Genomic DNA, 14,713 nt, shown 5'->3' on the forward strand with positions numbered 1-14,713 from the left:
TAGTCATTTTTAACGGCACAAAACGAATTTTTGAAGTGCATCATTGGAGAGAGATGCAGGAAAAGACAGCTATCGAAACCACATTTTTTCATTTTTATTTCTTCAATGCTTAATACCATGGGACAGGTTTTTAAGAATGGAGACCTTGTTTCAGTCAATATTTGCCTCAGAAGGAATATATGCTTTGTATAATAATATTAATAATAATTAATAATATAAAGTCTGCATTGGTGTTGGGAGGAAAAGGAAAGGATAGAAATGTACAAGGAGGAGGCACCTATATCCCCAGCTGGACCTGAACATTCCAAGACAAGAAGTAGAAATTACAAACTGAACAGATTTACTTCAGAGGCAATCCAGCAACAGGTGTTGCATGTCATTTTGATGGAAGTTCTTTCCTTTTTTTTTTGTTTAAAAGGATTTAAAACAACATTTACAAGACACACAACATTCCATTCAATTCCTATTAAAAACAGAGAACAGAGAGAGAGAAAAAAAAAAAAATCTAATCTTTTGACTTGCCTCTCTCGCCCATGGTCCTACTAGGTGCATCTTCCATGGGGACTGATAGTATACATCTTTCATTGTCCCGCCACATTACCTGTGTAATCCAGCCATCAAAAGAGAAAAAGAAGGGGGGGAGGAGGAGGAGGAAGAGGAGGAGTAGGAGGAGGAGGAGGAGGGGGGGCAATCACTTTTGTCGCCTTTCTTTTCTCAATTGTGTGTGAACTAACCATGTGAGATTGTAAAAAGGCGATGCCTTTGAATGATGCTGTACAGATGTGTTCACTGTAGGCCACACTACCAATGATATGGCAAAGTCAACAGAAAGACTTGTTGGTTTTTCCAGGCCTTTTTAATTCCGCAGCTGGGGTGGGTGATACGGCTGGCATGCATCTCCCAGTCTACAAGATGAACTTCCCTAAGAAGAAACCGATGAAGATGGCTGCTATGACAACGAGAAGAGAGGGCAGGGAGGCGGTGGTGGCTTCCCGGCCGAGGAAGCTGGTTGAGTTTGATGTCATGTGCTCTGAGCGGGGTACCTTCCTCATTCTAATGCCATCCTCCTGCAAAGCAGAGGAAATGTATGAAGAGCAGAAAACAATCTGTGATGAACTGAAATGGATCGGTGACTGAGGTCACATACACACACACACATACTGCTCTTTACACCTGCTATTCACATGTGATCTGTATCTGGTTCAGGAAAACAACCTGCCCGGTATTGATGCATGCAGAAAGCGCCGCAATCGTTTGGGATCTGCAAATCTTTTGCTTATCAGATTGTCTGCAGACCACAGTTCCCTAACTCTAGCTGTGAGAGAATGTCACATCCAGTCTTATTTTGTCTCTGAATGTCAGTCTGTCGTTCGACCTTCTGGTTCAACAGTATTCAGCGTGATATATTCTTTGACCTTAAATGTGATATGTTTGCTGTCAACTCTATTTAGCCAAGCTAATTAGCATACAGTGATCCAGTTAAGGTCAGGCCAAAAATCACACACAGGTCTGACGTTCATTGCTTAATGGTGCTCTGTCCACTGACAGACAGCATCCATGACATTTTGGTAACTTTTAGCAATTTAGCAAACCTCCACTTGAAGGAACGTCACAACACAAACAATGTTGATAGGATCAGTGAAGTCAGTTTTCTCTCAACATTTATTCAACATGTAGTCACTGCAATCGTGTAATTTTGCTATACAACTTCGCTTCCTGATTTTCACACAACCAAACCACAATACTTTAATCATAGTACAAATATTCTTAAATCAGAATGTCTGACCTTTAGTTGCCGGTTCTCCTCAACCAGCTTGCTCATCTCAGCTTGCAGCCTCTTGCATTTCTCCTGCACCTTCTTCATCTCCGAGTCGTCCAGTGGAGCAGAAACAGGCACCGTGGCTGCTGCCGGGTCGGCCTTCGCAGAGTTCATCACCGGGGCCACTTTGGTCGTCTCCACATCATTCTGCCCAACAACGAGAGGTAGAGAACCACTGAAGTGAAATCCAGCATGCCCTGGACTAAGTAGGAGCGTTAGTCTCTAGACATGAGCCTGTGACAAAGAAAGGCAGCGTTGTCCTGAGGCCCAGAAGCTCACAGTGCCAATTCATAGAGCCCAGGGAGGAAACATCTCTCCAAAACACATTGGTTGTGGCTTTGTTTTGTGGGGCAGACAACAAGACAGGAAGGGGACACGAGGGGGGCTTTGTAATGAAAGTACTGCATTGTAGACGAGGCTAACAAGCAGCAGACAGACAGGATATGATGCTATTTTTACTTTTGCCCAAACCTAAGTCAAGAATTCATAAACATGTCATTGTTGGACTCAATCATACTACACGGTACGTACCAAGAAAACATTAAGTGCGTATTCATTTAGCAAGAGAAAATTTATCAAAATCACAACTGCCAAATTAAATTGTTGATCATGATAGGAACTGTTTGATTCACCTCAATTATGTAAATTCTCAGTACCTTTAGTTAATTTAGTTTTTATCCCCCACAGTTTTCATCCAATGCATCTTGACAACCACACTTGTTTTTAAACCCTACATGGTCCTGGTTTTCACTTGAATGTTAAAGATCTGCTGAGCTGTGGCGCAGCACTGTGTGCTAATCCTGATTACACTTATAGGCACAAAAACCTAATAACATCCAAAACAGCCCTCTAATAAATCCTATCATTCAACAACTGAAAATACAACAAGCAGAGTGAAGTATTTATTGGTCATTTTAATGTTGGGTTGGCTTTTAATATAAACCAATACAACATGACCACTAGAACTATGTACTTGACTTGTGTAGAGTTGAATGAAAAATCTCTTAAATCTGAGCTAACCTTGGGCTCGTTCGTCAGTGTTAGTAGTAGAGTTTGGAACAAACTGCTACCAGCCACCACCGTTTACCGTTCACCTTCATCTTTCAGCATCTTTCCTGATCTTCAAACTTGCACAGCAGTTGTTATTTACACCTGACCCTGATGTAGGTAGCATATCTGACGCCTGTCGTGGAAATGCAAAATTTAGAGTGACAAAGAAACACAACTGTATATCTGTCTCTGCTATGTCTGCTATTTTTATCTCTCATTCCATCTCTGCTCTAGAGCACAGTCACAGTTTTTCGCTCCCCCTTTTTTAATTATTCAATATCAGGATGCTGGCCATTTTTTCCACTGGTACTGCTCTTTCTACCTTTTCGTTTTTTGTTTTTTTTTTTTACTTAATTTTTCCTCTCAATGTTTTACTCCTATGGAAAGCAGTGCTATTTTTGCAGTTTAAGTTTAGCATCACCTCTAGCCCTCACCAACAAAAATATAAACTTCAGGTTATGGGGAATCGGTTTCCAATGTTGAGCAGCACCTCTTACCACTTTATCGTTTTCAGAAGGCAGCTCGAAGACACATCTCAGCTTGGAATCCATGAGATCATCGGGTTTCGCATCTTTCCACTGGTGGAGATGAAAAATGGACATGTTATTCATCAGCTCAAACTGCTAGCAGCTGGAATCTATCCACACAACACAGAAACTCAATAACGTCAACCTACTTCATACTTACCCACATGCAATGCAGCCTTGAATCTATAGATTTTAAATAAAGCAAGCGCAATGTCCTCTAAAAAGACTTATAACCTCGGAGACATTTCCCCCCACAGTGAGCCATCTGTTACTGTTACTAAAATTGGACATTTCCACAAATTTCTGCTATTTAACTCAGAAACTTGTGATTTTGAAGAAAAACGTTTGTCATTAAAATGTTTTAAGAACACAGAATTATACATGAGTGAATTAAACTATCTGCATCTGAGAAAGATTTAGCACAGAACTTCAAAAGGTCATGGAAATACCACAGAATGAATTTATCTGACACAGATCAGTAATCTAAGCAGATTCCAGTTACTGTATTGTGCTCCTCATTCAGGACAAGCCAGTTCATGAACAGGACTTACAGGGGTATGTGCATGTTTTTGCGACTGACTCAGCCTTTGCTGTCCTCTGGTGGACTGCTGTATAATGCATCATAATTAGTTCAACTGCTGCTAATCTAACAGCCCTCTGCAAGAGCACAGAGCCCGATTTGATCTAGTGTCTCAGCAGAAAGCCAGCAACCCATCCAAAAACTCAATGGCTAAAATAAAATATCTGCTGTAAATGGGATTAAACTTCAGTATGAGTGATGGAACACTTGTACTGTCAGAGCGGATGACAAACTTTCACTGATTCCTTCATAATGGTACAGTGCGTGGCACTTAGGCTACTTACTAGGCATGGCCATGTGAACAGTGCTCCTCTTCTAATAATACAACTATCATTTTTAAAATACACAACATTAGAAAGTAAATGATACCAACTTGTGTTGAAAATGGATTTTATCTTGTGTTCACTGCTTATAACAGAAAACCGGAGCATGCTATCTACTTCAGGTAATGCTTGGCTAAGAGCTGTGTCTTTCTTCATTCATTTATTGAAGATTTCCACAAAATAAAAATAGTACACTCTTGTCAATTCCTAACTACTATGCACCCACCAGCCTTGCATGACCAAATTAAAACAGCACTGTTTTATCTGTTTCCATGTCTTAGGCATTTTTCTATTAATTTCAAAACTGGCTGCCAAATAGCACAGAATCCCAGAGCAGACCCTTGGAGAAAATATCTCCAAGTCTGACATGTTGCATAATCTCTTTGAGCCAATAAGAATACGTGGACAGACCAAGGCCTGTTAGTATTAGTGTTAGATCTGCCAGATCTGAAGTCTTGGAAAGGTCCAACATTTTTAATAGACTCACTTGCTTCAGTCACGTGTAGAATCTGACCCCTAATTCTGCAGTTCGACTCTTAACCAACAAATCTTTGACAAATGAATGAACAGTAACTGTTTTTATGGAATACCCATATTAAAAATGCTATATATTTTAGTCCTTTCCATTTATTTCTAAAAATGATCTAAAAATTTGAAGCAAATACATGTGTGCAGTGTTCTTTGCAGCAGGAAAAGACAAGGATTGTATAATAGACACATTTTAACAGTTTATTTAATCAAAAACAACGAGTGAGTAAACGTTCACTTACCAGTGCATCCATGTCAGAAACATTTGATGGGGCAAAAATTGTCTGCACCATAAATTTGTGTTTACTTTTCTCATTGGGGTCATAGTCAAAAGGCTGCAGCATGACTGTGAATGAAAACAAAAAAAAAGTGTTAACGTTTTGAGCATCTCTATTGTACACAGAGAAAATGCCAACCAAGTCATTAACATTAATACTTCCATCATATCCATGCTGGTTATGCAACAACAAATTCTGCTATTTCTATTCAATCTCACAGAGTTAGAGAAATAATTTTCAAACTTAATTTTGTTCATTGGTTATTGTGCACACAATGTGTTATTTTCTGCAACGTAGGGTCTGTTCAAAATACTGACAATGGGAGTTTATCTTCACTGCAATCAACATCTATATTCAAGATTCTTTTGGGGATCAATCATTCAAGAGTTTTTTTTACTGTGAGCCAGTCTATTTGTGGTGGTCCTCTCCACCAAGATAAATACAGGCTATGATTTAATCCACTAAAAACACTGCACAAAGCAGTTCCACATTAAAATTGTGTCTGTGCGCTGTCCAGCTGGGTGTAGAGCAAGTAATGTTTTCCCAGCTTCCTTCTATCATAACTTAAGATCCAGACATCTGAAGACCAAGAAAAAGCTAAACTTTCATCCAGTTAAAATCTATAGTTAAAAGCAGCCAAGAGCTAAAACTGGATACAAAGGTTAATTTTTTACACAATCTGGCAAATAACCTTGAACACACACACGTGGAAAGGGAATGTTACACCAAATAAAAGAACTGCTAACCTTATAAGAATTACTGAATTCTTGGGTCCAAAAGTTGACAATACTAATACACAACTCAACACACGTGTACAAATAAGTGTGTGTATACGTATCTATGCATACATACACCAGCAACACTGTTTTCAGAAATGTTGGAAAATTGAAAACTTTCCACTGCATGTGGAAAACTGATATATTACACAGATAAACAGATATCAGACAAAGAAATGAAGTCTGACACATTTCTGTGTATATTGCTGTGAAAATGTCATCTGTGAAAATTCAATTGAAATTCAAGCTGTAGCTACAGGAAGCATAATACATACTGTATTTAAAGGCTGTTACATTCACATTTCTGTTTTTTTTAAACTGCTCCATTTCACATTTAATCTAATTTTTCAGTCACAGCACTACTGAGTAAGGCCCTGTGGTTGTATGCCTCTGCCAAAAAGGTGCAGTTGCAGTTAATCAACTTATGAATGCTTGACTTATGGCCAAAATGTGTTTTCAGGGATCAGAATAACCTTGACCTTTTATCACCAAACGAATTACCTCAAATGACTGTTTGTGCCAAAGTTGAGTATATTCTCTAAAAAGGTATTATTGACGCTTTCCCTTTGAACATAACGCCTCCAGCCATGGCTGAGTTTCTATATGAATTAAACACGTTACTTAACCTTCTGCGGCTTCTTCATCACTGTGCGTACAAGTGTAGCAAGTAACCTTTCAAAAGGAGTCTTGGTTTTTTGTTTAGTTAATGACTGAAAATTTCCTCTCAGATCTATTTTAATTTAAGCATCATCCCACAAGAAGCAGAGTACAGTGTCATCAGCCACTGGTTTGGAAACTCAGTTTATAAATGTCATTGGTTTTAACTTGGATAATGTTTTTGGATTGTGAATCATATCTCCCTGGCCCAGTTTTCTGTATCAGCAACAAAATTTTTTAGGGCTATAGCAAAGTTTGCCCACTGATCATAGAGAGGGAAGAATAAAAAGACAAACTTTAAACAACAGTGCCTGGAAAACTTACCAGAGATGTTGACAGAAGCTCCGGCATCAATGACGCCACTGTTGGGCCGTACACAGTACCTGCGAGGCGCCGTCGTCTTCACTTTGAAACACACTTTTCTGTCAGAGGGGTTCTTCAGCTTGAGGTTGGTGGTGACTACATCTGTGAAAGGACCTGATGGAAAGAATGACAAGGGGATGATTAATATTATTATATTATCTATATCCATGAGAATTTTCTCCTTCATTCAAGCATAAAGTAACAAAAACACTGTTGTACCTAATTTCTCTTTAATAATATACAAGGCAATGCAGTCACTGATTACACAACGGCACCAAGACAGGCCTTGGGGTTTCATACAGCAGTATGATCCTCCAAACTAAATACAATGTTACAGTATATTGGCTTGGAGGGTAAATATGTTGCCCGTTTACAAAGAAAATGCAGAAACCGGGAAAAAATAAATAGATTATAAAAAAAAAAAAAAAAAAAAAAAAAAAAAAAAAAAAAATCAGGTTACTCCTCATCCCTGGAGGACAGATATGCTGGAAATATTTGGTGTCATGGGTCAAAGAAAGTTGAAATAAATTAAGTTTAAAGGGGGGGGGGAACCCAAACAAACAAACTGTCAGGCTGCAACTTAATTAGGCCCACAGTAATTAGGACGCCTAATTCAATAGAGTTCCTTGGATTGAAGTTCCAGGTCAGATTTTTTTTTTTTACAAATATACTAAAAATAATACAGTTGAAAAAAACCAGTGGGTGGTAAACATTGATGAATCACTTTTTACTGTACTACATTATATTCAAAATGCATCTTCAAATATTTCATAAACCCCAATGGAAGGATATTACTTCTTATACATGGTGGGCTCCACATGAGATGTTTATAAAGATCGGGATCTACAAAACATTCCCCAGCCTCTGTGTAGGCCCCGTGAACTAACAGGCCAAACCACCTGAATGGATTAAGATGTTCCTCAGCTAATTTCATAGAGATGTCCCATGTTCATATTGGAAATTAAGGTCCTGTCCCAGTTAGCTCATATATCAAGAGATCAATAGTTTGTTCTCCATCTTGTGACAGAGCTGGTTTCAAATTAGGTCCTTAACTATGGTCAGCATCATCCAGATTTGATGAGCAATGATATGTCAAAAACACAACTTAATGCCAGTCAGAGATACCCTAAATTCGATCAACCAAATTAGGCTGGGAACCTGGAAGATAAAACAAGTCCTGTGATCTGCGATTAGCTGATGCCACAGCTAATCGCAGATCACAGGACTGGTACCTTCAGATCCTCAGAGGAACCCACCTTCAGAGGATACATACATAGGACTGAGTGGTAGAAATGGCAAGCACTCTATTTTTATTTGCAGCATGCATGTTGACTCATGGGAAATCAAAATTCATTGGGTTCAGGTTCAAAGATGATTTATTTTGGTTCTGAACTGACCTTTAAAATTGATTCATACATGGTTCCTGATGAGAAATTTCTTAAAAAGATGAAGTGGTACACCTGCCAATTGATTTATTTATTATTTGATTCACAAAACAAATAACACATTTATTAAACACCATTTTCACAAAATATTGGGGTTATTGGGATATTTAAAAATTAATTAATTCAAGTCTTCATTTCATCTACTTGTATGATACTTCACCATGAATGCCTATATACTAAATGTTTTACATAGTGCCTTTTGGACCCTGGCCTATAAAAAGTCATAAGTCATCACTCACACACACACACACACACACACACACACACACACACACACACACACACACACACACACACACACACACACACACACACACACACACACACACACACACACACACACACACACACACACACACACACACACACACACACACACACACACACACACACACACACACACACACACACACACACACACACACACACACACACACCAAGTTTACAATCAGGTCATGATATGCGCGGAGTACAATGTTTTCATAAATAAAAGCACTCTGACTATTCCTTCCACTTTCTACAGCATTTGCTCTCTGTATGAGCTCTGGAGTTCACAAAGCCCACATTCAGCCTCGCCTGCTTTACAACCAGAGCTCAGAGAGATAAGAAGCAATGCATGACCAGATTGGAGTGGCTCCACCCAACTAAAGCTAACGTGTAGCTTTACAGGGATGACTGGGGCGTTGTATTCAGGTGCGTCACAAAGACATTCCTGGAAACCTGAAAAACCTTGTCACTAGTACTGTGTTAGCAGTGCTTGAAGTTGAGGGGAAAAGTCTGCATTGGCTGATATAAGCACACCATTTTTAAATTCAAAAGTTCTGCAGTGAATTTAAAAAAAACTAAACAAACAAAGTTATCCCTGATGTATATATGTTTATTATTGATTTTTCTGTACATACTATAATGTATATACTATTATACTCCTGACTTCGGATGTGCAATAGGATCATGCCAGATCTATCAGGGGAGATATATGGGGACACACAGCAGGCAGACGCAGACACAGACAAGTAAAGGGGAAGTTAGCCAGAAAGGAAATAATAGTAGTTAGCTATCAAGTGGTATATACTAAGTCAAAAGAGGGTTCCCTTGATTTGTCAAGAGGTGAACATACAGAAGAGCTGAAAAATACAGAATAAGAGCAATATTAATTAATGAATTAAGAAACACTAAACCAAAGAGTAAAATAAAGAAATGTCTGTACTGTTCAGTTTGTTATCGACAGACGATGCTTCCATTGGCAACTTTAGTTTCCAACATTCTTTTAACAAGTCGAAAAGAATGAGGTTTGTCCAGCAATGATCCATTCAAAACACTGTTCAATCTATCATCATCCTACCTCTTGTAATCATAAATGGAATCTAGTAAGTATCTACTGCATTCATACTAACTCAGTTACGTCAGTTGCTGATAATCATATTTAGATCATTTGCATTGACGTTGGACATGCCTGATGTTTTTCTTGTATCCTGAGAATGCAGGTTTTGGGGGGCAACTTCTGACTAATGCACAACAGGAGCAAAACCTGCTTTTTAAACAAGAACCACTGAGGAGATAAAAAAAAAAATAAAAAAATCCTCCCAATTTATTAATCAGACCCTCTTCTGGCACGTAGTCAAAGGTGCACAGACTTTTAACAAACGGGAAAAAATATATATTGTTGCCTGAGCCCAATTTCTACATTGAGCACATTTCATACACTGATACAAACCAAGTAAAGCAGTTGTGCACATCAGATGTACACCCACATTGCCAGCATCCATTACCTAACTCTGAGATGCCACCTTTGCTCAAGCAGCGTTAACACTGGTTCTCTCATCTTGTTGCATGTATGCTGAGTTAGGGTCCCCCAGGCCAGTCCTGTTCTAAAAATACCAGCCAAGGAAAGGAGGGCTGCCCCCTCTAGCTCACTGGAGGAATCCCAGCAGAGGCTCCAAAACAGACCAGCTCTCAGATACATGCAGACTGATTTAGCTCTGTCTCTGTGACTCTGTGGTCATCTTCCTTCTCCTCATATTGCCTCTCAAGGACCACACAGAAACCATTTCACTTTTTCCTGTTCTTGTCCAAATGGCACAACCCTCTCTCTTTTCAATTTAGCTGTTTGATTTAAATTTAATTACGTTCACATTTCATTTCATTCTGGAGCATACCACGGGTAAACAATAATTCTAAGCCAAGTGGCAAACACTGAAGCCTGTGCACTGTATTCAGACCCAAGCCTGCAACACAATAGGGCAAATAGAACTGCCAATATAATTGCAACTGTTTTACATTTCATATTTAGTCATTATTACGATTTTAAAGCCCAAACATTAGGATTTTTTGCTCCATGCCTTAGATAGGCATTAATATTAACACTTATTAGCATTAATATTACCTTTGTCATAACTTTATAGTTATGTAAACTGTGTGACTGATCGGTAATCGGAATTTAAAGCTAAATCCTTAAATTTGGTAAAATGAGGAGTTCAAAATCAGATTATGATGAACTATGTCTCTGCTATCTGACTGTTGATATCAATCTAAGGTTCAGCAAAAGGACACACATTCACTTGTATGCTTTTTATGCACTTGTGTTTGACTGTTGATCTTCATATAATTGATTTATATTAACAAATTTATTGGCTTTATGCCTTCATTCTTAACATTGCACTGAGAAAGAGAGACAGGGAGCAAGAGAGGGGATTATATTCAGTAATAGGTTATGGGCCGGTTTCGAATCCAGACCGCAGCACTTAGGACTAAGCCTTTATGGCACCAGCCACCAGAGCGCCCCTGAACCAAATTTTAAAACCTCAGTGAATCTAACACAAACTGATTGGTACGACCACAGACAGACTTCTAGTGTTAATGCTCCAGTAATTTGGCTGAAGTCGATCATTAGAGCAGCAGTAACCTGCTGCACAAACTACAGGCAAAGTTCATCAGATGCTCAATTTCATTTGGTGCCTTCTGGCCTGGAAGATTATTGTATTCTATTTACCTCTGAAGTTGTATGTTAGCAAATGGGAATGACATTAAACTAGTATTGCCTACTTTCCATTAAAGCACAGTGACTAGTCCTGTACCAGTGGGCAAAATTCACAACTTGTTTCAGCTTTTGATGAACAGAGCAATTATATTGAAGTCGGGGCTGGTGATGCTCTGCCGGCTTTCCCAGTCACACATCTGACTTTACAGGGTGTTCCAGCTGACACACAACTGGTAAGTGAAGTTCAAATGGAATGCACCATCTATTAATCACCGCAAATCATGCATGTCATGATACAGTCTCAGAATTTGTCTGTTTTCAAACAAAACCTGACCAGTTTAATTAAGTAAGAATACATAGCACTGTTGCTATAGCTTTTAACATCTTCCTTGTTTCGTCTTAGCCCATTTACGGTCTGAATTTTGTACATGTACATAAAAAAGTATAACTTTTTTTTTAACGTATCACAATGACTTTTCTGCACCTAAAGCTATGTGGATCTGGTATTTGAACTGGTGACCTTTCAAATAATCCTGTCAAACCCAGACTGCAGCTACTACCCAGCCGTACTTAGCACTAACTAACAATCGGCTTCTTCAGATAAGCAAGACAATACTGAAACACTCTTGCTATGAAAGCAGCAGTAGATCAGCAACAGTAACAGCAGTATACTGCCTGGAGCAGAGAAAAAGATAAAATAACAGACAAATAGAATACAGAGAATTATAGGTCAAAAATAATAATGTTTATGATAAACAGATCAGCTGCTGGGTGTGTTTTCTAATGCCAACAGCTACACTGATCTCTGTGGGCTACATCAGTTTTACTGTTACCTTAATCACTTTGAATGATCACAACTTAGCTAATAACAAGATCAACAGTTGGGCTAATGTAAATGTCACAAAAAGAGGGCAGCTACATTTATGGAAGTCTAAAATGACGAGACATGGTTGACAGGCCTTTACGTGTAAAAGAAGTCTGTTTGTTACAGGAGTTAGTGACATTTTCGCCAGTTCCACACCAACTTTGCCGTTAGCATGCTAGCCTAGCTAACGTTAGCTAACGGGCAATTGACACATCGTTGAATGATAACGCTGCCAGGAGAGCAGGCATTGTTTGAATTAACTTCGATGAGAAAATGTTTGAGCATCTCTGGTTTCTACGTCAGCACGAAGACAAAAATCATTTCAACCAGGACACGTTTAGAGTTAATGGAGGTAGGACAAACGAGCCAGCGTTAGCCCCCTTAATAACGTTTCTCAGCCCGACGTTGACGGGATTGAAGGTCTCAAGTTTTGTCATTCAAACTACCAGTCACGACTGAAGTTTGGCACAGCAAAGTGTCTAAAAGAAGGTGTGTCAAGTTGTACGTTCAATTTTTCCCGATTAAAAAAAAAAAAAAAAGTTAATTTCCTTCCATATAACGTCCGGGTTATGAGCAGTAAGCATTTCAAGGAACAGGCTGAGCCCCAAGGAAATAACAGTTTGCTGTTGCTAACACTCCAACAGCAGCGCATTAGCTTGGCGTTGCTGCTAAAAGAGGACGGTATTTTGACTTTAATTCCGCCTGACGGCCACAGGCGGCCGCCCCACAGCCTTCCACCACTCTGCTGGGTGTTGTCACGGACGGGATACCGTCCAGGCGCTCGCCACGCCGGCTTATCCACGTCACTACACGGCGAGGCTACAGCGGCCCGTCTCGTCCCTGGCTAACTTAAAATGGCGGTGAGCGCTAGCTTAGCCTAGCTTAGCTTAGCTTAGTTTAGCTACGCTTCTCTTTTTCCGCCGGAGGGGAGCGTGAAATCGTCTCAGTCAGACATTACTCCCCAACTTCATTCAAGGAAAAAACAAAAAAAAAAAACAACGATCTTCCACCTACCTTTGAATCTGAGGTCGGAGGGGGGGTCGAGCACGAGGATCTGATCCAACTTTGACATTTTTTGTTTTTAGCTGTAGGGGGGGAGGATGCACTTGATTTCAGTCTCGGGGAGTCACTGACAAATGGAAGTCCTGGATCCCCGGCCACCACCGAACCAAACGCTGACTGAGCTTCGGGAACGAGCATGTGGGTACAAGTACTTCAACGCGCGGGTGCACGACCCTGTTGCGCGCCCTCGTGGCTCATGGATGTAATTATAGTACAGTAAACTAATTATACCGGAAGACAAAAACAAAACAACAACAACCACGACAAAAAAAGCACCTTATGAAATAATAAGAGTCCCGGTTGATTTTTGGGATGATTATTTGTGCTGATTCTTTTTGTATCAACAAGCAAACAACGAACATTGTAGTTTGTTTTCTAATTTCATATTTATTTTTTTCATTGATAGCCAATTAGGGGCCCCTAAAGTCCGTGTTTATACTGTATATAAACTGAGAACTTTTATATTATTTTATTTTATTTAACAGTTAGGATGTCAACTTTCATCCCAGTCAAAAAAATTCAATTAAAAAAATTGTTTCAGTTCTCATGGATCCAATTTTTTATAAAAATGTTTCTTTTTTTTAATCAAAGTGACTCCATCTTTTTTTCATCCAGGCAAGTCATTTTCAAACAAAACCTTGGGCAAGACTGAATTATTGTCATAAAACTTTAACTGTAATTATCAATTGTCATTTGATACCCCAAAGATTAATTTTCCACAATAATTGATTGATTGCTTAGTCTATGTAATTATGAGTTCATTCATATTTCAATAATCAGGTTTGTAAAGCAAAATGTCGAGTAAATTAATAAAAAAAATAAATAACCAGCACAGTAATTGATGACTGAAAATATGTTCCATCTTTTGAGGATTCTAATTAGACATTGCAAACAACGCTACCATCTTGAGTTTACTGTTGCATTGCAGGTGAATAAATAAATAAGAAGAAAAGAAAAACTGCTAATTTTGCTGAAGAATATGAAGTCAATTGTTTATGGAGGGGAATCCTGACACTGCTGTCAACTGTGTTGGTAAATCCATCTTCGTAACAAGAGGTGTAGACCGCCCCACTGTAAGCTGTTGGAGGGGTAATCCACTACAATGTACTGAATAGGACTCTGTGGAATGCGCCATTTTCCAAGTACGTAGGTGTTATTTGCATTTTTTCAAAAGGTCATTCTAAACATATATGTGCAAAAATAACAATAATGTGAAGATTTCAAAATTTGGCATTAAAGTTACAAGGTTGTAGGGGGTAATACAACATATCCAGGAGAGAGGTTTCTTATGTGTTGAAAGGAAAACAACATTTCTAACTGAAGGCTGTTTGGATTAAAGTGAAAGAAGCAAGTAATTTTTTTTTTTTTCACATAATGTAGTTTGCAGGGACTGGGGCAAAGGCTTCTCCTGCACAATCAAACAATTCAATTTCTCACGATGGGTTTTGGTGCTTGAGGTGCCA

At 39.0% G+C, this 14,713-nt stretch overlaps 1 protein-coding gene across 1 annotated transcript; it reads right to left on the reverse strand.

The window, feature by feature from the left end:
* Window positions 1-78: 78 nt before the first annotated feature.
* Window positions 79-13,419, reverse strand: vapal (VAMP (vesicle-associated membrane protein)-associated protein A, like). Its single transcript, XM_029524265.1, has 6 exons — window positions 13,203-13,419; window positions 6,863-7,015; window positions 5,070-5,173; window positions 3,367-3,447; window positions 1,787-1,966; window positions 79-1,067 (listed from the first exon to the last, which is right to left on the reverse strand). Exons 1-6 carry the CDS (start codon window positions 13,258-13,260, stop codon window positions 906-908), a joined length of 738 nt encoding a protein of 245 aa, XP_029380125.1. The 5' UTR covers window positions 13,261-13,419; the 3' UTR covers window positions 79-905.
* Window positions 13,420-14,713: the final 1,294 nt, after the last annotated feature.

Source organism: Echeneis naucrates, chromosome 17, assembly GCF_900963305.1.
Source record: "Echeneis naucrates chromosome 17, fEcheNa1.1, whole genome shotgun sequence".
Taxonomy (NCBI): domain Eukaryota; kingdom Metazoa; phylum Chordata; class Actinopteri; order Carangiformes; family Echeneidae; genus Echeneis; species Echeneis naucrates.